Consider the following 25,167-nt stretch of genomic DNA (forward strand, 5'->3'; position numbering starts at 1 on the left):
ACGTTCCTAGAACGTTATTATTTGGTTTAAAAAAAATAAATAAATAACCAAATGGGAACCATATTGGAAACGTTCTTCTGTGTTTCCTTGGATGACATCAAAGTACCGCGAAAGTAGTGTGAGAAATCATACAAAGGACATGCTCTCGCATCGCTCTCGCTGTACTTTGATGTCATCCGCCTGTCGTTTCTAGTTGTATCGCGTAAAGTCGACCATGCCTTTTATGTATCCAGCGTGTTCCTCGTCGTAATTAGACATGGAACCTTTTTATTTTTCAATTCAGCCTGGACTGGTTTAAAAATCTTGTATCTTTACAGTACAGCGACTCATTTCAGATATCACTGATGACGAGACTATGAAATAGCTGCATTGTGAAGTGAGGCCGCCAGAGGGCAATGATTCTTTAGTTCTGAAAAATTGGCCAATGTTGTCCTCTCTACACAAATTGTAACAAAATTACAATCCGTCTGATAAAAATCACGAAAAGGGCTAATGTGTTAAACGTGTAATGTGCGTGTGAGAGAGAGGTAACCCACTTCAAAAAGACACAAAGACCTAATGTAGGCTAACACACGCCATCCGTGGATACTGCAAACTATCAATACTTTTTATTACACTAGATAGTCCAGTCTTTTACATATGCGGACTCCTTATCAACGCAATCGCGCGTGCGCACACACCCACGTGCACGCGCACCAAGGTTCTCCTCCTCCAGTGCGTCTTGATCTGTCAATCTTCTGAACTACAACCATACGTACGCTTTCTGTCCATATTAACCCGCATATTATTGGCTTTTCTGTATTTTATTTTCTGTCTTCTCATTTCCATGGCCGCATCAGATGATTTAGAGGATTGCATTGTGCAGAGAGCAAGATCTCAAAGTGACCCGAGCATCCTTACCGACAGTCTTGTCATTTATAAGAACAGCACAGGTGAGTGAGACTGTTATTTCTCTGTATGGGAAAGCCATTATTAAAGCAATACCGTGCTGTATTTAAGTCGGATTTTACATGAGAATAACGTTTAGCTTATGCTATATGTTTGTGGTATATAGATGCATGAAGCGGTAAAGACTGTCAATGCAGTCGTCAGAAATGCATTGCACACGCATTGCCAAGTATCTGATGATGATTATGCACGGATACGAAATGCATCAGTGACACAGACTGTATTTATCCTTTTGCAATGGAAAATGTGTTGAGTGTTGTTGGTGCTGAAGCTGATGTGATGCGCTGGGCATCCCCATGACTGATGGATGCTGTGGGTCGCACATTTTAAATAGCAGTTATCCTCCTGTCTAGCATGATGGCTTAATTCGAGTGAAAACCTCCTGAAATGTCTGGCATTAAGAGCAGTGTGGGTGCACAGTATATGTTTACCTCCATGCTCAAAAGAGAAGAGCACAATCCTTCTGAATGGGCACAGCAGCAACCTCTGCTATGTATTACTGTTCTCTTTACTGACTTTTCTTTTCAATGAGTATTGTGCCATATATTACTGGCATTCCTCTAAAGATAAAGGATGAGCCATTATTATTTAAACTTGTAATGAGATGTTAGTAGGAGTGACTTAGAGGACAAACACAACTCACTTTGTCATTCACAAAAACAATCTCAACTTTTACAAATACACTATAAACTACATACACAATGGTAATAGACAGCGTTTGCCTTGGTCTTTTCTTCTTTAATTTTCTTTTTTTTTTTTCGAGAATTAATGCTGCCCTGATGGCCTGGCAAAGTAATCATTTAAATAAGAAATCACTTTTACCGGGTATGTGTTGAACACGGCAATCTGTGCATATCTGTTGAGTATACTTTGAAAGTTTGCGGATGTGTGCACGCACGAGACCAACATGGATGTTGAAAGAAAGTATACGCGGGCCTTAATGTGGAATATGTGATTGAAATGTGTTAAAAGCTCTTTGTTTGTACACAGGCAGCTGGTGAACATTTATCCTTGGATTTAGAAATGACCACACTTTCCAGTTAATGTATTAGTGATAAAAATGTGTTGACACACTTACTTAACCAAGCCAACTGAGGTATGTCTGTTGAAAACTTAAAAAAAAACAAGTGAAATAGTCTAATTGGTTGGATACTTTACTGCCTACGTGTAGAAAGCATGTACAGTTTAAGTCCAAAGACTACTTCTGCAGGCAAGGCAGGTATATGCGCTATGAAGCCAGATGTTGCATGCACTGTAAACGCAAATGCTGTCTTTACTTAAACAAACAAAGTTTGCAAAGTTTGTGTTTTGGACAATTAACTTAACAAATCGAAGTTAATTACTTAAAAGTGTAATAGACTTATTATGAGTACAAGTACTGTGAGGAATACCTATTATCTTTTTGCCTGCATATATGGATTATTAATGTTTGTTCAAAGATAAAAACTGATGATGCACTTAAATAGTTGTTATTAAGATGTTGTGGAAGTTGTATCTTAAATATTATTTATGTTGATTTATAAGCTTGTTTCCTCATGGGGACCTCAAAATATCCCCACAAGGTCAGCAAAACACTGGTATTCCTATCTTTTTTTTGGTCCCCACAATGTGATAATTACCATGTACACACACACACATTCTGGTTTCCATGTTTTGTGGGGTCATTCCACAGACGTAATGCATTTTATACCATACAAATTGTATATTCTATTCCCTAACCCAAACCATCACAGAAACTCTTCTCCTACTTCACATTTTCAAGAAACATAATTTTCTTTGATTTATAAGCTTGTTTCCTCATGGGGACATCAAAATGTCCCCACAAGGTCACAAAAACACTGGTATTCCTATCTTTGTGGTGACAATTGGTCCCCACAACGTGATAATTACCAGGTACACACTCACACACACACACACACACACACACACACACACACACACACACACACAAATACATACAAAAAACACACACACACCAGAGGTTGCATAAGACGTTTTCACTTGTAAAAATTCTGCCATCAATTATTATTTCATGTTTAAATGATAATAATTGTTTTCGTTCACATGTTTATTTCCAATCATGAACTTACAAGACGAGCATACAAGTTAAAATATGTCATTTTAAGTATTTGTTTGTTTTAAAAGCGGAGTTTGAAGAAGAGATTGCACGTGTGCCACCGGCGCCGCCTTTGTCAACTTGTTAAGAAAGACAATCTTAACCTAAGGGCGCACTCACACTATCCAAACCAAACCTCGCTCGGGCGCGTTTGACCCCCAAAGCCTGGTTTGTTTGACTAGTGTGATCGCTCTTTTCCGTGCCCAGGCGCGGACTGGTTAATCGCACCGCGGTTGGGTTGCAGAGGTGGACCGGAGCGCGGTTCACTTGGGCACATTCAAAAGGTGAAGACGTACGTTGCGCGACCACTCACGTTCATATGCCTCCGTAAAAACCTTTTGATGCGAGCAGCGGGGTTACGTGAATGTCCGAGCTGATCAACTAAGCAATATGATGACATGTGAGAGGGCTGTCTGTAATCGCGCACCAAACAACTCCGAATAAAAAAAACACAGACTTATTATTACGGTGGGTTCCAGTGTTAAGAGAGAGCTTCACTTCCTGCTTTTTTCAAAACAATGGCATCTTAATGACGAAAGCGCGCCCGGACTCGGATCGATAAAAAAGTACAGTGTGAGTGCGTGCACCTGGGGGAGTAGGGAGGAGTGACAATCACGCTGGGGCATGGTTTGGTCTGGTTTGGATAATGTGAGTGTGCCCTAAGACATGGTTTTAAGTCACCAGTACTTAATTGTGCTTAATGATTAAGTTGACATTTTTTGTTAAGGCAATCATTTCTTCTGTTTTTCAAGTAAAGTCAACTAATTTAATTTTACAATGCAACTTGCTATTGTGAATGAGGGTTACTTGAGAAATTTAAGGTAATCCGTTTCCACATATTTTTCTCGTAAAAAGTAGAATTGTAAGGTTGACTATTTTGATTGAGTTTGGTTTACTTAGTTTAACTTAAATCTATAAGTGATGAACTATTTTCAACTTGACAAACTGAGTTATCAGTACTTAAAGGTCAAGTTCTTTCTGATACCATTTTTTTTTAAACCCTAGTTAGTGTGTAATGTTGCTATAATAGCATAAATAATACCTGTAATGATAAAGCTCAAAGTTCACTGCCAGGCGATATATTTTCTTTTAACAGTATTTACCTTTTAAAGCCTACAGCGAACGGCCGGTTTGGACTATAGCCCTCTATTTCCTGCCTTAATGATGTCACTAGAATGGTTTTGCCCTTAGGAATACAGCAGTCGACAGCTAAGCTAACGGCAAGCTAAGCTGCTGTCGAATCACAACACACTAAACAAACGACACAATCAAAACTTGATACATATATCTGAAGGAGGGACTTCATAGAACAAGGAAGACATCAGCCCGTTTTGAGGACAGTGAAAACAGCGTTAGAGATAAGTAAATTATGTGAAAAATACCTTCCTTTACCGCTCAACCTGCTCTCAAATCAACTCAAGTCAATTTGAAGTTAGCCAGCAGACAAACCCAACCAAACAGTTACTCCGCTTTTACCGTCTCTGAAGGGGAAATCACCAAAACCCTTGATAAAAGATGACTAGAACAGCTGCAGTATGTGGATGTAAGGACAACAAATTCAGGCCACCGGTAGTTAGTTTATTTTGTTTACCTCAACGTGACCCTTAGTTGACAAACCACTAACAGATTACTCGAAATTAGAATATGCAGCAAGCACTTTCGTCAGTAGGTCTTCGAGTACTGTTTTCAGCCCCGTTTACCCGTGGACTCAGGTAATGTGAATTGGTCAAAATATCTAAAACATAATTTAGCTTAGTTGCTTGTTTTATGTAACTATGGTAAACATACTATGGAGAAGGTTATTATGTTATTATTATGAACACGAGCAAATGCTTGGGAAAGAAAACAACTCTTTGAATTTTTCGAAGTTTGCAGGTCACTATACCATTAAAACAATAAAACCTAAATGTACACAGTTAAATGTTGAATGACCACAGACTTACCTTGCATCTGGTTTGTGAGACAATGGCCTTACTAACTTAAATAAACTTGCTTAAATAAGCATTAAAAGTCCTTTACAAGTTTATCTTTACATATAACATTCAAGCTTTGCGGAGTCCTCGGTTCTCTGCTCGCTCTTTAAAGCCTTATCCAAAACCCCTTTAAAGATCTCAGTTTTGTTTAGGACAGTAGGTTGTCACAATGCAAGATATCTTCACCACATCAGTTCACATAGTGTAAATTTAGATCCAATGTTGACTGCATGCTTCTGAACTAGATGTGACACAGACCGGCATTGGCCAGGCCTTTCTCTTGTCTTTTACCGGTGAGAACGAACCCTTTCATCCCCATAGTACACCCAATACAGCTTTGATCTTACCTCTTGACAGGGTTGGAGTGAGGGGGTGGCTTCTGGGGCTCAAGCTCCGAATGTTTTGTCAAAAGCTCCAAATTTTTTTAGATCTGTAAAATGGATTCATCCAGGACACTAGTTGGCGGCATTCAGCTTTAAACTCTCCGGTTCCACACTCCAGTGAAAACCAATGAGAGATGCGAGGTGAAGGCAAATAAATTTTTGGAATCTACCAACAGTAAACGCATTTTCAGTGTCTTTATTATTACAGTGCCTTTGTTATTACTGTAAGTGTATATTTATAGTTATACAACAGTTCTTTCTGGTTCTCGAATCTGATTGGCTAAGAGCTATGCGATATTCTACTGATAACGGGACAGTAACCGGTTCACCTTTCGTATCATTCCGCCACCTAGTGAATGGAGGTCCTTTAAACAGGCTCATCTCTGAATGGAAAAACTGTACGCACACACGGACAAACACAGACGCGTTTTTAAACACTCTCCGTGTGTCTCATTTCACTAGCTCGTAAATCAGTCTGTGGATCCCAATCGGAAGTAATTATTCCGTCAAAGATCAGCGCTCTTGGATGTTACGTTAAACTTAATGGGAGTAATGTCTTGTCACATCGTGTGGACGATTAACACTTGGAAAGAGGAATGTAAACAATATGTTTTTTCTGGAGCGATCTCTCTTCTCAGAATGCGAAAACACAGTGGAACTGCAGGTAAGCACCGCAGCTTTTAAATGTGGACATTGATCATTTATTTTATCGTGACGTGACTAAAACATGTTATGAGATATCGCCACTGATATATTTATAAGCAGCATGCAAAAACATCTCTCTGACACTTATAAAAAACAGTTTTATATAGTACTGACCAGAACAAAGTCTAATAATAATCGAGTGCTCGTATCACGTTAAGAATAAATGGGAAAGCAATAGTAACATTATATAAGTATAGTTTTATTAACTTTTACCTCGCACCAAAACAATAACAACACAAAAGACACTAAATAAGAAAACAAGTAATAGTTTGATCATAACACCAAATACTGCTGATTTGATCTAATTTTTGACCATCAAACACAGACAAGGCCAACATCAGACCCAGGGAATCCCTGTCAGAGATGTAGCCCAGAGAGGGCGGTGGTCAACGGGGCGAGTGAACACTGACGTCCGCTCATGCTCTGGTTCTCATACGTACCGAATCTCACTAAGCAAACGTTCAAACAGGCGCTATCTTTACTAATCGACTGCAGATTTAAAGCGGAAGTCCACCCTAAAACAACATTATGCCTCAACACTATATTTCATCACATATATGTAGTTGATTGTGCTGCAATCAAATGTACTAACTCCATATAAAAAATGAAAGCTTTTAACTACTACAGGAACGGTGATTTGACGTGTCGTCAAATCACCGGAAGAAAAATGCACGACTACATAATTCTGAACGTTCTAAATGGGGGCGGGTCTTGAGGCGAGATGATTGACAGTAGATGATAACGTTTTTGATTGACAGCTGCACAGGAGCTAACGTTAGCTTGCTTTGCTCGTGTTCATAACAACAACAACATGATAATAACTTCCTACGTAGTATGTTTACAGTAGTTACACAAAACAAGCAACAACAAAGCCAATAGCCAAATGATGTTTTAGATATTTTTAGAATTTTACATTACCTGAGTCCGCGGAAAAACTGGGCTGAAAACAGTACTCAAAATCTTCCTGACGAAAGTGCTGGCTGCATATTCAAATTTTCGCGTAGTGGTGGGTCAGCTGAGGGTCGCGTTGATGTCAACAATAAAAACTCCCGGTGGCCTGAATTTGTTGTCCTTACATCCACATACTGCACAGGTTCTTGTCATCTTTTATCGAGGGCTTTGGTGATTTCCCCTTCAGAGACTGTTAAAGCGGAGTTACTCTTTGGATGGGTTCGTCTGCCGGCTAACTTCAAGTTGACTTGAGTTGATTTTAGAGCAAGTTGAGCGGTAAAAGAAGTTAGGCTTGTTCAACTTTATGTGGCGTTGCAAGAATCGACAGCCGGATGACGTCAAAGTACCGCGAGAGCGATTCGCGAAATCATACGATTTGCTTTTAAATCGCTCTCGCGGAACCTTGACGTCATCCGGCTGTCGGTTCATGCGGCGCACATGTAGTCAAACAAACCTGAAGACTGAATCGAACAGCGGTTAGTGGGTGGGGCTAATGACTCAGTTTCGCGCAGTGCATTCTGGTTAATTGAGTCCATTAAAGACCGTTACGAAAATTCAGCTTCAAAACACTATCAATCTAATAATCGAAATCGTGCAAATTTCTTTTTTTTTTCTCATGGAAAATGCAAAATGGACATAAATTACCCATGATAACAGGCTAAAATGTCTAGATTGGACTTCCCCTTTAAATATAATACATATATATTCTCGACTGAACTAATCTTAAAACTACACTTTGTGACCAAGAAACGGTAATATAAAGAAACGGCTATTCCGTCCATTGAGTTACTATGAGATTCAAAGTAGCCGAAAGTGTTACCTGTCATTCTGGCCGCCCTCAAATCCGTGGCGGAAGAAGTAGTTCCCATTCAAAGAGGCTTTAAAATAACTCTGTTGTTGTTTTCTAGTTTTCTTTTTTCAAACGTGTGCCGTCGAACTGTTGTATAAAAGCAATTTTGCTCTCGGAGTCGTGTGATATAGATCTATATCATCACGGCTGTGATTGCCTACAGCCTCGTGCCTCTGGCCTAATCACAGCAGTGATGATATAGAGCTATATCACACTCCTACTCAAGCGATATTGCTTAATTATGTGATGTAAATACTGTTAAATGGTGTCAACTGATATATTATCTGCATGGCTAACGGTTTCTGTTAGCGCTCTGATCTAGGCCATGTTTACATTAGAGCATTTGCGTTTTAAAACGGCATTTTAAAATGAAAACGATCCTCGTTTATACTGGCATTTTAAAAAGAATCTTCATCCACACCATAAACGCATGAAACATGACCAATCATGTAACTGGGCATGCGCATAAAAGTGTAAAATAACTTATTACTCTAATAATAGCTTACCTTTGCGCGTTAACGCAGCCTAGGGGTGTGCGATATTGACAAAAAGTCATAACTGGGTCCTTTGCTGGCAACTATAACAGACACTATTTTTGAACCTATAAAAATGTGTTTGGGAAAGTCTTATACTGTTCTATCTCCCCCCTACAACATATTAATATGATTTATAGGTTAATTTTGATTTTATAACTAAACAGAAAGGTCTTTATGATTTAAAAAGAAAGCATTCAAGTGAACAGTACTAACAGTAGCGAACTTGAAGCAAAAATAAATTTTAGCAAATGCAAACTTCAATCAAACATAGTAAGAGGTGAAGTATTGCTTTAGCCTACCAGAAATGCTTATTGCATTAATTTTTAAAAGTGTGCGAGGTCCGTGCACGTCCTCCGCTAGCAACACACAAATAGCTATAAGCGCAAGCGCCTAAACAAGCATTATATATTAATGACGTTGAGTTTATTGTTTTTATTAATTTAAATTCACAAAACTTATCAACAAAACATCGATTAAAATTAAGAGACAAAACGAAACGAAATTCATTTTAAAGTAGCAAACAAAACTTACATTAAACTAAAAAATAATGTCTGACCCATTACAATTCTCCCTTCATATTGGCCTTTACAATGCCTATATGGCATTTAAAATTACAGTCTATCTTTCATAAGCTAACTAAATTTAAACAAAACATAAACACATTAAACCCAACAATACTCAAACATTAATATAAAACAGACATTATCTATAAGGATACATGTTAAAACAATCCGATATAGCGTTTATAATAGCTGGTTGGTAGATGTTTACTATTTTTGGCAAAACCTCCGTTGCAAACCAACATTTACATTAATAAAATAATTTTTACTTTGAAAATGATGCGCTGTCACGTTAACATCAGCTGTTCTTTACATAAGACTCCGTCTATGTTCATTTACACTCAGAGCAACGTCTGAGTTCTCAAACTAAAACAGGGTCTTCAGCGTTTGCGAACGAATCCGTTTATGAGGGTCGAAAACGGTGATGTAGTGTAGATGAAAGGCGTAAACGTAGCAAAAGTAAGGCGCTTTAAAGGATAAACGCATTAATGTAAACATAGCCTTAGAGTGTGAAGTGCTCATTAATCTAAGTTTAAAAGCAGGATTTAAAACGAAGATAACCCAGGGTAAAGCACAGTGTGAAATGCCTATAAAGTCAAAAGTCAAAGTCAAAGTCTCTTTATTTGTCTCCCTAGGGAGAAATTTGGTTTGGAAATAAGGGAATTGCTACAGGACAAATTAAGACAAAAACACAGCACAGATAAGAAGATAAAAACAAATAAAAAAGATACAAACAAGTACATAAAACATTAGGGCTACGCAAGTAGCTGTGCAAATTTGCAATCCACTGTACCTTAAAAAACAATTAGTGCAAAAATAATATCGTATCATGATCATAAGTAACATTCAATCACAAGTATTTCAGTAATATTATCATGATCCTAAATAGCATTCAATCACAAATATCAAAATGATTAAAATAATAGGAAACAGTGCCGGCCTGAGCCTCTTGGGGGCCCTAAGCAGAATGTGTTTGGGGGCCCCCCTCCCACCACGCGGACACAAATGTCACGCTCTAATGTTACATTATAAATGAATAATAATTGAAATAATGAAAAAAATCTATACTTAAATAAAATACTTTATTCTTCAATGTGTCATGTCATATTAACAGGCTATGGAATGTTAACATTGGCCAACAAGAAAAACCTCATCTGCTGCATCATCAGCTGTGGAGACACTGACACTTGATGAAACATCAGGGGCGGGTGGAGTTGGTTGTGCTCCAAAGTACTTCAACAGTGTTCCTGAAAAAAAATAGCATTGGATAAGTGCATAGTTGATCGAGCAGAATGAGTTTATTTTGCTTATTTTTCATTACTTACACAACAAGCAATAAATAAATAAATATAGGATAGCACTGTTACATCACTACCCACCATATAAATAAGATTGAAGTCCATTTTCATCACAGAAATCTCCCTACCCAACATGGTATTGGTATATATTCTCATAAAGTCCAATACCATCTCTTACCAAAGATCTTAGACAGAGAGCGCATGTGCTTTGCCTATGAAGCTGGAACGTTACCGATGTTGGAACGTTCACTTCAACACATACAGCAATGCTAGCTAGGGGTGTGATGGATCACAAAACTCACGGTTCGGATCACATTATGGTTTTTTGAGGCACAGATCTGATCATTTTTCGGATCAGCAGAATAAGGGGTTGGAAAAACTAATAAAAAAAAATGAAGAAATTACTTACAAACATTTATAAAAAGAACAAAGTTGCCAGTAAGTAAGGGCTAAAATTAGCATTAGGAACAGAAATCAAATCAAATGAATCATAACACTTTATTGTATGAATTAAATATAATTATTCTTTTTTAGAGCTACAGAAGTGATTTTCTCTTTGTCTTGGAAGGTTTGATTAACATTAATGACACAGACTTAAGTAGGTTAATTAAGGTTACTGTCTCTTTAAGAGAAGCACGGACCTGGTTTCTGCCTAATCTATACATAAACCGTCTAAAGACATAAACAACTGTTTTTATTGGAAAAGAGTACTGTGGAGATCATTTTGTTTGTATGTGCCCTGTCAAGAACAGAAAGATTTTATGTGTGCCCTACTAAGTGCACTTATACGCGGCGCGCTCACACAGACGGAAATACAGACGGCGGAGCATAAAAACGTTATGTTCTTTTCAGTGCTCTATTCCTCAAATATATGTTAATGGACTACAGTATGACACAAAATAGCGGAACTCTCTCTAAAGTTTAAACATCAAGTGTTAGTGTTCTGATCTCTGAAGGGAGCTGGGCTGGACAATTTAAACCGCAAGGGCTTGCAGAATACTGCTCACTTTAGCGCCTTTTTGCGGGATAAATTGTTTAAAATCACTTGACTTTTGCAAGCCTTTGAAACACGTGCAAATTATAAACTTTCACTATTTAAGCGCATGCGAGCCGAACCGTGGGTCGATCACGGTCACAGATTAACGTCGATCTGTCACACCACTAACACAAATTAAACATACTGTATATAATCATGCAAACATACCTTTATCTTGCTCTTTTTTCTCATCCTCGGTCCTTTTCTTTGTTCTCTTTTCGGCCCCAGAGGGATATATCCTTTTTTTTGACATGTCAAATGGCTCATCATTGTTTACAGTGAGTGACGACATTGTGCACTTGCGCGCCGACGCGCAGGTGGCGCAGGTGTCTATGTTGCGCCTGACTAAAACGCTAGCACTGCAGACACATAGTTTTCTGCAAATCAAAATTTTCTTGTCTTTAATTATTCATTTATAAATTCGTATTCATTCATTCATCCATTTATATTACCTGTTTAAGTTATTTAATTGTATAAAAAAATAAAAATAAAAAAACGATTGGGGCGGGGGCCCCCTGGTGGCCAGCGGGGCCCTAAGCAGCCGCTTGGTTCGCTTATGCCTCGGGCCGGCCCTGATAGGAAAGAGTGGTTAGTCTCACCTACATTGCTGCTTATTTATAAGATTAATTGAAAGAGGAACCATTGAACGCTTAAACCTGTTATATTTGCACAGGGGGACCCTATACCTCTTTCCTGAGTTTAAGAGTACAAACTCCGTAGAAAGTACATGAGAGTTATCTGATATAATGATCTTAGCCTGCCTGATTATTGTCTGATCAAAAAGTTCACCCGGATTTAGAAGTGCAGGGGTACCCATGATTTTGCCTGCTGTCTTGACCAAATTAAAAATCTGAGTTTTTGATTTAACTGTCAGATTTCCAAACCAGCTTGTGATACCATACCGAAGAATGGATTCAATAGTTGCTCTGTAAAAAATTAACATAATACTTTCACTGACTCCAAACAACCTAAGTCTGCGGAGAAAATGTAGGCGCTGATGGATTCTAGCACAAGTATATGTAACATGTGTACGCCAACTCAAGTCATTGTCAATAAACACTCCTAGGTATTTAAAAGATGTCACCTGCCTGATATCATGGTCATGTATGGCCACAGGTCTCTGATCTCCAACTAATTTGGGGTCAACCAGCATTTCCACAGTTTTGCCTGTGTTAATCTGTAGGTGGTGTGAATCACACCACTTGACAAACTTGTCCACAGCATCTTGGTGAGTGTTCATTTTACTTTCAGTGGTAAGCAAACTAAGAATAACGGTATCATCTGAAAATTTTTCTATGTATTGATTAGGTTCGGAACTGATACAGTCATTTGTGTACAGTGTGAACAAAAGAGGTGAACTGACGTACCCCTGGGGGGCGCCAGTGCTGCACACTGTTAGATCAGACAGAGAAGAGTTGAACTTCACCTGCTGTGGCCTGTTTGACAAAAAGGAGTGATACCACCTAATTAAAAAAGGGTTTACATTTAACTGAACTAGTTTCCTAAGGATGATGTCTGGCTGAATTGAATTAAAAGCGGAACTAAAATCAACAAAAAGCAGTCTAGCATAAGCAGCAGGACTTTGTAAGTGCTTTAAAGTTAAGTGCATAATAGTTGATATGGCATCACTTGAGCTACGTTTTTCTTTGTAAGCAAATTGGTATTTATCTAGTGTTTGTACCACATTTGTGTGAAGTTTCTCAATCATAAGCTTCTCAAAAGATTTAAAGACATTAGAAGTGATGGCCACTGGCCGATAGTCATTATTCTCTTGTGGGCATGCCTTTTTTGGTACTGGAATAATGATAGATTTTTTCCAGAGTTCTGGTACTGAACATGTGTCTATGGAGAGCTGAAATAGTTTATGCCAGACTGGAGATAATTCTTCTGCAAAAGTTTTTAAAAGAAAGGCAGACAGGTTGTCAGGGCCTGTTGCTTTTTTTGTTTGTAAATTTTTAAAAACCTTAGTAACAGTGGATGGTTCAATTACAATCCTATCCAGGTCAACGTTACACAGTACATTCTCTAGCACTGCAACACATTCCCTGGAATTATCTGAGTTAAAACGCATGTAAAAAGTTCATTTTGTGCAAACAAAGGCTTCATTTTAGTATCCATATTTGTCATTTTCTTAATAGAGTCCCAAAGAGCCTTTGTGTTTGAGTCCGATAGCTCTTGTTCTGCGCGCACCTTATACTGCTGCCGGGCTGCTCTCATTTGTATATTAAGGTCTTTTTGCGCAGCTCGAACTTCTGCATCCCGGATCTAAAAGCAAGTGTTTTCCTGTTTATACATTCCTTGATACCTGTTGTGATGTAGGGTTTATTGTTCCGATACCGTTTAACCAATTTGTGAGGTATGACAGAGTCTACGCAGAAGGAGATGTAGTCTGTGATTGACTCGGTAGCGCTGTCAATATCTGCATCCTTAAAGAAGATATTCCAATCTGTACAAAGAAAGCAACCCTTCAGTTCCTCCACGTTATCACTGGACCATACTTTCACGGACTGGATTACCGGTTTGCTGGACTTAAAAACAGAACGATATGTGGGTAGCAGCTGGATAGCATTATGATCGGAGTTATTTAGGGGAGGTCTAGCTTTGGCTGTATAGGCGTCTTTGATATTGCCATAGCATTTATCAAGTATGTTATTGTATCTAGTGTTGCATTTAACGTATTGATAGAATCCTGGTAATGTATTTTCCAGGCTGCAGTGATTGAAATCACCAAGAATCAGAATGGGAGCGTCAGGTTTATTGTGTAGATGGCGATGGACACAGTCTGTGATAGTTTTAGCCGCCGTGCAGGCATTCCCACTTGGTGGGACATACACAACACACACGAAAATGTTCGTGAATTCTCTAGGCAGATAGTGTGGGCGCAAAGTAACGCATAACAGCTCTAGATTGGGGTTGCATATTTTGTCTCTCACAGCAAAGTTTCGACACCAACTGTCCTTAATGTACATACACACCCCACCCCCTCGTGTCTTACCCGAATTTACGTCTCTGTCTAACCGGAGGAGAGAGAAGCCTTCGATTTGAGTAAGATTGTCTGGAACATCGTCACTAAACCAGGTTTCTGTAAAAACCATTAAACCAGACTCACGATATTCGTAGCAGGCTCCAACCTGTTGACGCAGGTCGTCCAGTTTGTTTTTTAAAGATCGTGGATTGCAGAGAAGCATAGGTGGTAGCGGAAGCTTGGCAGCTCTTCGGATGCACTGTCTGAGGCCGCCTCTCCTACCCCGTTTCCTGGCCTTCCTGCCTCGACGGTGACCTGGGCCATGGTGTTGTCGTAGCTCCTCAGGCACCTCGTGTAGCAGATCAGGTGACGGTAGTACTCCGCTGCCCCGTAATCCCAGCAGCTCAGTCCGACTATACATTAGAAGGCCGTTGCCGCTGGTTAGCTCGTCAGCGGAGCTCTGGGCGACTTGGCTAAAGCCATTAGCCATGCCAAAGTTATTGATGCAATACTTCCCCACTTCACTTTGCACAAGCTCAGCATACCGTACACAACACTGTTCACAACGCAAGTAGCAACCAGCAATTGAGTTCGCCAATGCAAATTATAAAAGAGGGACATAACAGACGCCAAAACAAGTAAACAAACAAGGTGTAGCAAGAACCCTCCTCCATGTCGCCAGCCGTGCAGCGCCATCAGTAACAGGAGCATCACAAGTACCAAGTGTCGTGTCAATAGGACCAACATCACTAGCCAATTATGGACAGATATTAATGTTAATGTTAACATTTAATAAAACTGGACCAAAGCTAATCAATTTTACATCAGGAGCTATTTTATGTTGCCGATTTGTTAACAAGTCCATGTAAACTGATGAAGAGATGACAGCATGAGGCAACAAACAAACCCCTTGACATTTCCCTGTATACCATCAGCCACTCAAAGATCTGCTCTATTGTGTGCTTTAGTTGTAGTATTAAAGCTTCTGGTTGTTGTGGTGATGCCGCACAACTTAAAGAAACAGTACACTTTAAATGAAAAATATCATGTGCAATATTTGGATATTTGGAGAGCTACAGCAGTGGGGATGGTCCTCATTTGAAGTCGCTTTGTATAAAAGGGGCTGTTAAATATCTAAATGTAAGTAACCTAACCTCTACTCTACTCTCGAGTAATCTGTTGCGAAAAGCATACAAGTGTTATGAACAGACAAAGCATAAAGTTCACTACCTTGCTTTGCTGTCGAGAGAGCCATTAATAAAGAAACCTTTAGCAAAAGGAAATTTAAATCTATAGTTTCTATAGGCTCAAATGGGGCTAAAGGACCACTGACAGGTCCCATGGCGGAATCAGCGGCTTTAGAACCCTGTTTAGATGCCAACCACCTCTCAAAAACCTGCATACGAGTGGGTGTTGACCAGTAGTATTCCTGTCAATTCCCACATGGCAGATAGAATTTGTGGCAAGATATATCTCTATTGTAGAAAAGGATCTGCCCTCGTCCAAAAGATCTTGCAGAAAGCATACATATCCACCACCGAAAACAAAGAAAGGGAACTGTATTTCTGTGCGTGCCCCACCGCTCAAACAAATCCCATTTCGGATTATACAAAGAGCGTGTTGAAGCGGCTCTTGCATTCTGAATCATCTTAGTAACCCACGGAGGCGAACCTGTAACACTTAGGTTTAACCTTTCATGGGCCAGGCTCAGAGAGCAGGGTGAAAATCTCTCCTCGCACCTGTAAGAGAAAGTCCCTGTGGAACCCTAGAGGCCACGGCTGGTCGTATAGCAGTTGCATTATCTTTGCCAGCCATAACTTCCCTGGCCAGTTCGAGGCAATCAGTATTTCTGAGTGATCGTGCTCTCTTACTCTTCTTAGAGTAAGGATCAGACTCAGTTGAGGAATCCATTACAACAGCGCTTTTTGCCACAGGTGCACCAGAGCATCCACATCACCAGAGAGAAGTATAGAGGGCTGTCAGTGTTTTCGCACAAGGTGAGGTAAAGAGATCTACGGCAGCTTGGCCGAACCTCTCCCACAGCTGGCTTACTGCCTGGGGTTGAGGAGTCCCTTCCCCATACAGAGTCTAGTTATGAGGTCAACTTCCACATTCCTTTTTCCCAGGACATGTATGCCGTTGTGTTATCTGAATTGATCAGAACGTGGTATTTTCTTAGGAACTGCTCAAAATGTTTCAATGCCAGATCAACTGTTAACAGTTCCAGAATGTTTATGTGTGTGCTCCTGCCCTTGCACACTGCATCCCAACCTGAGAGTGGCACATCCATCGTCACCACTTTTCTCATTCACGCCAATCCGGTGGGAGATTTGAGGACTACAGCTCTGATCTGGACAATTTTTTTTAAACATTGCTGTGCCTTCGGCCCACTCCATGAATGCACAGGGAATGACTTTATTATATTCATACCACACATGTTCTTGTGCAAACTATCCTCTGCACTCCATGGGTGAAGCGTAGAGAACTTTTCAACCAAATGGTTGAGCACAGTTTGAGTCCCTATATTTCATTGAGAGGAGTACCTAACTTAACTCAAGCTGATTGAGCAATCTCTACTATTTGGTTAAGATATGATGTTATGCCAAAAAAATCCACTAGATGTCCATGTGTCAATCAACAGCACTAGTCACAACACATCTTCTTATATGAATGTCAAAGAGAAAAAAATCACTCCTGCTATGTGAACTGTTCTTGTTGAAATTTTCAAGGAAACCATATTTTTTTGACATATTCCACTGTAAGAGCTCTAACTTTACAAAGTTATGTTACTTTGTGCCATGAAAAAACATTTGTATGTTTTTAATAATTTTTCAAAAACTTGCTCAACCAAATGGTTGATTTGTCACTTTCAGATCATCCATTTCTGCAGTCACAATGTATAACTATTTGTTATGAAATATACATTTCTGATCATTCACAGCTATGAATATGACACAGCTATTGATATTTATTATTAAATATATTGAGATAATTTCTCAAGTATGTATTTTTTGCCACTTCTGGATATTTTTTTGAAATAACTATAATGAATTCATATAATTAATGTATGGAAATCATAATTACTGATTAATTAATAAAAAATTACTTCTTAAAGGATGTTTTAAGTTTGAAGGATTGTTTGTAATGTTAGCTTACTCTACACAGCATTGCTGGTTTACAGAGAAATGTTAAAGGGGCCATGTCACAAGACTGAAGTGCAAACACTGATCACAATGATGTGGTTTGTTGAAATTGAAACTAAATTTTGTTGTGAATTATTTTCTCTGTCTCTCACTCTCTGCACTAAATGGCAGTGCTGTGGTTGGATATTGCAGATTAAGGGGTGGTATTATTATAATAAGAGCTCCTTATGACATCATAAGGAGAGCCAAATTTCAATAACCTATATTTTCACATGCTTGCAGAGAATGGTTTACCAAAACTATTTTACTGGGTTGATCATTTTCACATTTTCTAGGTTGATAGAAGCACTGGGGAGCCAATCATAGCACTTAAACATGGAAAAAGTCAGATTTTCATTCTAATATTTTATACTTAAATAAGAAGATTTAATATACAAAACTATTTTATTTTGATTATGTTTTAAAAAAAATAGTATTATAGTTCATATTTTTTAATTTCCATAGTATGTGTTTGAATTCCTTTAAGTGACATATCAACCATTTGGTACAGGCCGATTTAAAAAAAAATGATGGGCTGTGTTGGAAAAAATATTAACTAGCGCAGAGATGGGCATAAATACATGGAAATGTATTTCAAATACAAATACAAAATTCTGTGTGGAAAAATGTATTTAAATACAAATACAGTGTTTTGTATTTTGAAAATACACAAAATATGAAATTGGTGATTCAGTGCAAGTATTACAGTTTTTTTCGATTGCTAAACGACAGTGGGCACAACTGAAGTCACATGTGCAAAACTCTAACTACAGTCTGCACAGCAGCAGTTCATGTGGACCAAACTCTAGTTCGTTTTTCAAAAACTTTACACACTTATCCCATGACTTTAAACACAACCTGCACAACACTGTGGATTTACAGCACTTTGTTCAAATGCTAACACACTGCTGTCAAAACTGTGAACCACACATTCAAAACACAATGGATTTCAGCCTTGTGCCTTTCAAACATTGCTGATTGCAATTTCATATAAATATATATTCCAATGTCATATATATATATATATATATTTCATATAAATAATATAACTTTTTGGATAAATATGATAGGTATAGTTCAGAAAGTCTAATTTTGGAAATGGAACAAGGAAGATGGTTTCGGAGGGAGAAGGGTGGCAGGGAGTGGCCTGATGCTAGAGAGAGGCAGGATTAGCTCCTCAATTATTTGTTTGAATTACAGTATGTACTTTTAGTTTCTACCTATGATTCCTTAAATTACTACAAACTATTGAAGCAAACTGCTAATTTTCATTTACCTTAAAGAATTATGTTCTAAAAATTTCAATAAATCATGTGATCAATAAACAAATAAATAAATCATTATTTGAAGAAAACATTACTTTGTATGAAGTCACTGAAATTGTTAAAACTGTAAAGATAAAAAGTTTGTATTTTGTGTATTGGTGTTTGATGTTAGTGTTTTTCCTCTCAGTGTGTTCTGAGTGACAGTGTGTGTTATTTCAGTGAGGTTTGTGTTTGGCTGCACTGAGCCTGTTTTGAGCCATGTGTTAAGAGTTGTGTTGCTTGTGTTACGCCTCTGTATAAGAGGAAATAGAAAATATGACACGGACACGATGCAGCTTCAGTCACGTCCAATGTTGTAATGTATTTACCATGAACAGTATAAAACAATTACTCAGCATCACACTTAAACATGTCATTTCCCTTTTGTGTGACAATGTCTCTATTACACAATTAGAAAAAATATCAGCTGGTAAGTTATAACTTCATATTACTAGAACACCTTTAACATGAGTTACTAGAAATATATCAAAACGTGTTTACAGCACCTTTAAATCAGTATATCACAATGTTTTTACAGCATCATAAATCAGTATATCAAAATGTGTAAATGACATCATAAATCAGTATATCAAAATGTGTTTACAGCACCTTTAAATCAGTATAACACAATGTGTTTACAGCATCTTAAATCAGTATATCAAATAACCTTGTAAAAGTACATTTAATAAAACAGATTATTTAAACAAAAATAGATGTAACTTTCCTGTGTAGTGTTTAGAACAATAAACAGCACAATAGATGTTCTGTAATTCTATATACTGCTGTTTCATAGTCATTATTAATTCAGAATACACATTTTACCCTCAGTAATAGCATTGTGCTTAAAAATAAAAACTATTTGGCCTCTTCACATGTAACACTCAATTGTCTTAAACTTCAACAATGACACTTTTACCATATCCCTATGATATAAAACATATAACGTTATAAACACAAAGAAAATGGTGGCTGCGATGTTCTATTAACACCACGCTTTAACATCAACATGCTCATCCATGTGCTCATCCATGTGCTTACACGAATATATAACTTGTTCAAACATTATACAACCCTCGTTCTTACCTGTATAAGAGGAAATAGAAAATATGACACGGACACGATGCAGCTTCAGTCACGTCCAATGTTGTAATGGACGAACGTCAGCCGCACGCTCCGCACACAGGTTGAACGAGGCATTAGCAATTGATCACAAACTGGTGATTAAACTTACGGCAAAAGAAAATGAAACTCATGTAAACAAGCAAACACTGTGTATTGTAGTTTAAAGTGCATTTCAACAAAGTGTTATTGAAGTAAATAAAACATAATTTTAACACAAATCTTCTTTTTATCGTATTCATCTCTTTAGCCTCTTTTACTCAAACAGCAATGTATTATTGACACACAGGCTGAACTAGGCATTAGCAATCGATCACATTCTGATAATTAAACTTACAACAGAAAGAAGTGAAACTTATGTAAACAGTCAAACACTGTATATTGTAATTTAAAGTGCATTTCCACAAAATGTTATGGAAGTAAACAAATAAATAAACAGCATTTTAAACACAGATTTACAAAAAAAACAATGCATTACTAATCTACATTTAAAGTATCTTTTGACTTAAATCAACCCGTTCAATTTATAACATCATTTATTATCATCCTTACATACTCCCCTTCAACACAGATGTCGTCCTCGACATCCCAACCAACAGATGGGTAATGAGGAAGGCAATTAAACAGTACATATGATGTCACCAGATTACCTTTGTAACAGTTCTTATACAAGCACTCAGCTTATTCAAAAGTCCAGGAGTGTTTGTAGCGCACATGTTAGCTCTCGGCCTGTCCCTTGGTTTATGCTCAGATTGTTCAACAGTCCATCAATGAGTGTATAGTGTAGGTGTATGGTAAGTATGTTTCACACTCAGATTGCTCAACAGTCCATCAATGAGTGTATAGTATAGGTGTATGGTAAGTATGTTTCATACTCAGTACGTTCAACAGTCCATCAATGAGTGTATAGTATAGGTGTATGGTAAGTATGTTTCACACTCAGATTGCTCAACAGTCCATCAATGAGTGTATAGTGTAGGTGTATGGTAAGTATGTTTCACACTCAGATTGCTCAACAGTCCATCAATGAGTGTATAGTGTAGGTGTATGGTAAGTATGTTTCACACTCAGATTGCTCAACAGTCCATCAATGAGTGTATAGTATAGGTGTATGGTAAGTATGTTTCATACTCAGTACGTTCAACAGTCCATCAATGAGTGTATAGTATAGGTGTATGGTAAGTATGTTTCACACTCAGATTGCTCAACAGTCCATCAATGAGTGTATAGTGTAGGTGTATGGTAAGTATGTTTCACACTCAGATTGCTCAACAGTCCATCAATGAGTGTATAGTGTAGGTGTATGGTAAGTATGTTTCACACTCAGATTGCTCAACAGTCCATCAATGAGTGTATAGCGTAGGTGTATGGTAAGTATGTTGCACACTCAGTACCCTGGTACCACAACAGGCTGGTAGCCAAAGTGCTGTCCTGGAGTCATCCATGCACTTGCCACTTGCATGGCTCTATAAGGTGCTGGTGGGTACCAATGCATGGTGTTACTTGTGAGTCCGGTGCTGTAACAACCAGGATTGCCCAACTGGTCATATGTGAAGACTCTTGGAGGCCGTCTCTCCCTGACTGGTCGCTGATATAGCTGTTCATGTGCACAGTGGGTTTCACTTTGAACAGGTGACTGCACTATGGACGGTCTCTCCTCCAAAGCAGTGTCCTCTTGAGCAATAGTCTCCAGTTGTTCTGACATGTCCCTCTCTGTCAGTGCATCTCCAATATCCTGTTCCGACTGGCAAATGTCCTGTTGCGGAGGCTCAGCATCCTGTGAAAGTTGTTCAGCTTCCTTGTCAGCATCCTGACTGTCTGTGTTTACTTCGGACTGGTTCACAGGGAAAGGCTGATCTCTGGGCGAATAGTATCCATAGTCATCTTCATCACTATCCTCAATGTCTGCTTCTTGATGCTTTTGCTCCATTTCTTTACGGGTCCTTGCTTTGATTTGTCTTTTTGCTTTAGCTGGTTTCAACTGTATTTCCAGTGGCAAATGGTCACATGGCAACAGCAGGTTACGATGCAATATTCTACGTCCTCTTGCTTTGCCTTGTTCTGATATTACTTCATATACAGGCATGTCTTTTCCCACTTGACGAATAACTTTGTGAATGCAATCCTCCCAATGATTTCGGAGCTTCCCTGATCCGCCCCTGAGTGTCAAATTCCTGACGAGAACCCGGTCACCCTCGTGCAACACAGAACTCTTCACTTTGCTGTCATAATTTCTTTTACTCTTTTCTGCACATTTTTTCACATTTGCCGTTGTGATTTCATAAGCCTCTTGCATCTGTTCTTTCCACCTTCTCATATACTCCTGATGATCAGCAGTCCCAGTTTCTGGTGTCAAGCCAAACAATAAATCCACAGGTAATCTCGGTGATCTCCCAAACAGGAGGTAGAAGGGGGAGAAACCTGTTACTTCACATCGAGTGCTGTTGTATGCGTAGATAAGCTTGGGCAACGACTCTCTCCAATCTGATTTTTGCCTCTCTGTGAGCGTTCTCAGCATCTGCAGTAGCGTTCTGTTCAGGCGCTCCACCTGCCCATTACCTTGTGGATGGTACGGCGTTGTTCTTGAGCCCATTACTCCACAGTTCCTCTTCAGCTGTGCAAATAACTGATTTTCAAATTCCCCTCCCTGATCATGATGAATCCTCAGGGGGAACCCAAACTTCAGCGCATAATCATTAAATATCTTATCAGCAACAGTTTTTGCAGATTTCGATGTGGTGGGGTAAGCTTGTGCAAAGCGTGTGTAATGATCTACAATTAACAATATGTATTCATATCCACCTTTACACTTGTCCAGGTGTAGAAAGTCAATGGATACGAGCTCGAATGGCTGAGTGGTGACAATCGGCGTGAGTGGAGCTCTTGTTTCTCTACAGGGTTTTTTCTGTTTAAGGCAGGTACAGTTTTGAGTGACATAGTGTTCAATCTCTCTCTGCATGTGTGGCAAGAAAAAGCGATCCCGAACCAGTGATGTTGTGCGCTCCACACCTTGGTGTCCCATGTCATTGTGGAGCTGTCTCATAATTGTTGACTTGTATATTTCAGGGAGAACAAGTTGTGTCTTGGTTGCAGTCTTTCTATGAAGTATTCCATCTCCGTCAAAGCTGAGTTTCTCCCAGTAACGGAGGAGACACCTGCTCTGTGCACTGAATGATTTTAACTGCTTTCCTACAGGTCTTTCATTTGACAGTTTACAGGCAATGATGGGGCCAATATCTTTATCATCTTTTTGAGCTTGGCAGAGAGCTGCTCCTGAAAGGGGCGTAGGCATGTCTTCATCCGTTTCCGTACATCCAGTAGCCATAATGGACCAAACAGTGGGTGAAACATTCATTTCCACCGCTTGTACTGTTGTTTGCACAGAAGGGGAGGACATTTCCTCTGAGCATTCTTCAATCATTGTCTCTATGTCACAGGGCATTCTTGAAAGGCCATCAGCATCACAGTTCTCTCTGCCCGGCCGATATTTTATTGTTATGTCGAAGTCCGCTAATTCAGCAACCCACCTCTGTCCTGTTGCGTTCAGCTTGGCCGTTGATAGCACGTATGTGAGTGGGTTGTTGTCCGTATATACAGTGCAAGATGAACTGATCAAGTAGTCTCGAAAGCGCTCTGTAATGGCCCACTTCAAAGCCAGAAATTCAAGTTTCCCTGAATGTAGATGGTAGTTTTTTTCTGCTTTCGTCAGTGTGCGAGATGCATAGGCTATTACACAAAGCTTCCCATCCTGCTCTTGATAAAGCACTGCACCCAGGCCTTGCTGTGAAGCGTCTTTGTGTAGAATGAATGATTTGTTGAAGTCTGGAAATCCAAGTATTGGTGGCTCAACCAGACAGTCAATCAATCTCTCCAATATGTGTTGATGTTTTTCAGTCCATGTTATTGGCTTGTGTGATGGTGTCCCTTTAAACTTTCCTTTCACTCTTTTTGTCCTGGCGTTCCCGTCCTTCTGCTTATCTGGACCAGGGTCCAATTCCATTAGTGCATAAAGAGGGTTGGCTATGCAGGAGAAGTCCTTAATATATTGCCTGTAATAGCTCAGTAGCCCCATGATGGCTCTCAATTCTCCCACAGTCCGTGGCCTTTTTTCCTTTAAGGCCCTTACAGCCACAGTATCCGCCGGATCCATCTTACTGCCCTCAGCAGACACAATGCGCCCCAAGTAGCGGACCTCACGCTTAAACACTTCACACTTACTTGGTTTCAACTTTATCCCATGCTGTCGTAGCCGTTGTAACACTGTTCTCACATTCTCAACGTGATCCTCGAAGGTTCTACTGAAGACCAGGGTGTCGTCTAAATATGGGATACAGATCTCATCCCTCAGCCCCTCCAAGCATTCTTCCATACAGCGCTGAAAGGCAGCTGGAGCATTCATTAGCCCAAAGGGGATCCTGATCCATTCATAAAGACCCCATGGTGTGACAAAAGCAGTTATGGGTCTGCTCTCCTTCGCCATAAAGCCCTGATGGTATGCTTTGCCTTGGTCCAAAAGGGAGAACCACGAATTTCCTCCTAGGCCATCCATTATGTCTTGTACTCTGGGGAGGGGCTGGCGGTCAGGGAGTGTCTTTCTGTTCACTTCACGAAAGTCTATACACAGTCGGAGACTCCCATCCTTTTTCCGAACACACACGACTGGTGATGCGTATGGCGAGTTAGACTTCTCCACCCAACCCTGAGCGATGAGGTCATTCAAGTAGTCCTTCATTTCCCGGTAAAGTGGCTTAGGCACAGAGAGGTATGCTTTTGCGACAGGTTCAGTGTCTTTCAGGGAGATGCTGAGTTGAAGTTTTTCTATACAACCAATATCATCCTCCGTTCTTGAAAAGGAAGCACATTCCTCTCGTAACATCTTACTCACTACACTACCTCACGTTCTGACTCACTGAGGTGGTCCAGGTCCACAGGTGGATCCCAAACATTGCCTGTAGTCTGAGTGTTATCAGTTCTGATGTGATTTGTGGTAGCTGAAGGTGGAGGGCGGGGCCCCTCTAGTATAGAGGCAGGATAGGCTGCTTGGACCTGCTGGACAAAAGCCGCTGCTTGCTCAGGAAAGGCTGCCCTTTCTGTTCTACTTAACCCTTCCCTGTCAGTAGTGTTTAACTGTTTCAGTTCACTGTCGATGATGATCTTGATCACATTAGATCCAATGATGGGTTGAACAAGCTTTCCACCCTTCAATACCAGTGTGGGAACAATAACTTCTGTGTTGGATGC

At 39.4% G+C, this 25,167-nt stretch overlaps 1 protein-coding gene and 1 long non-coding RNA gene across 2 annotated transcripts in view; one reads left to right on the forward strand and one right to left on the reverse strand.

Moving 5' to 3' along the window:
* Window positions 1-679: 679 nt before the first annotated feature.
* The window catches only part of phactr3b (phosphatase and actin regulator 3b), a 202,716-nt gene continuing 178,228 nt past the window's right edge, over window positions 680-25,167 (forward strand). Inside the window, exon 1 of the mRNA XM_065272978.2 lies at window positions 680-932. Coding sequence (XP_065129050.1) covers window positions 827-932 — 106 coding nt within the window. The 5' untranslated portion in view covers window positions 680-826. The remainder of the gene's footprint in view (window positions 933-25,167) is intronic.
* Window positions 10,086-11,646, reverse strand: LOC135758128 (uncharacterized). Its single transcript, XR_010536425.1, has 2 exons — window positions 11,525-11,646; window positions 10,086-10,269 (listed from the first exon to the last, which is right to left on the reverse strand). It is a non-coding gene; the product is annotated as an uncharacterized lncRNA (long non-coding RNA).

This window comes from Paramisgurnus dabryanus, chromosome 14 (assembly GCF_030506205.2).
Source record: "Paramisgurnus dabryanus chromosome 14, PD_genome_1.1, whole genome shotgun sequence".
NCBI classification, from domain to species: domain Eukaryota; kingdom Metazoa; phylum Chordata; class Actinopteri; order Cypriniformes; family Cobitidae; genus Paramisgurnus; species Paramisgurnus dabryanus.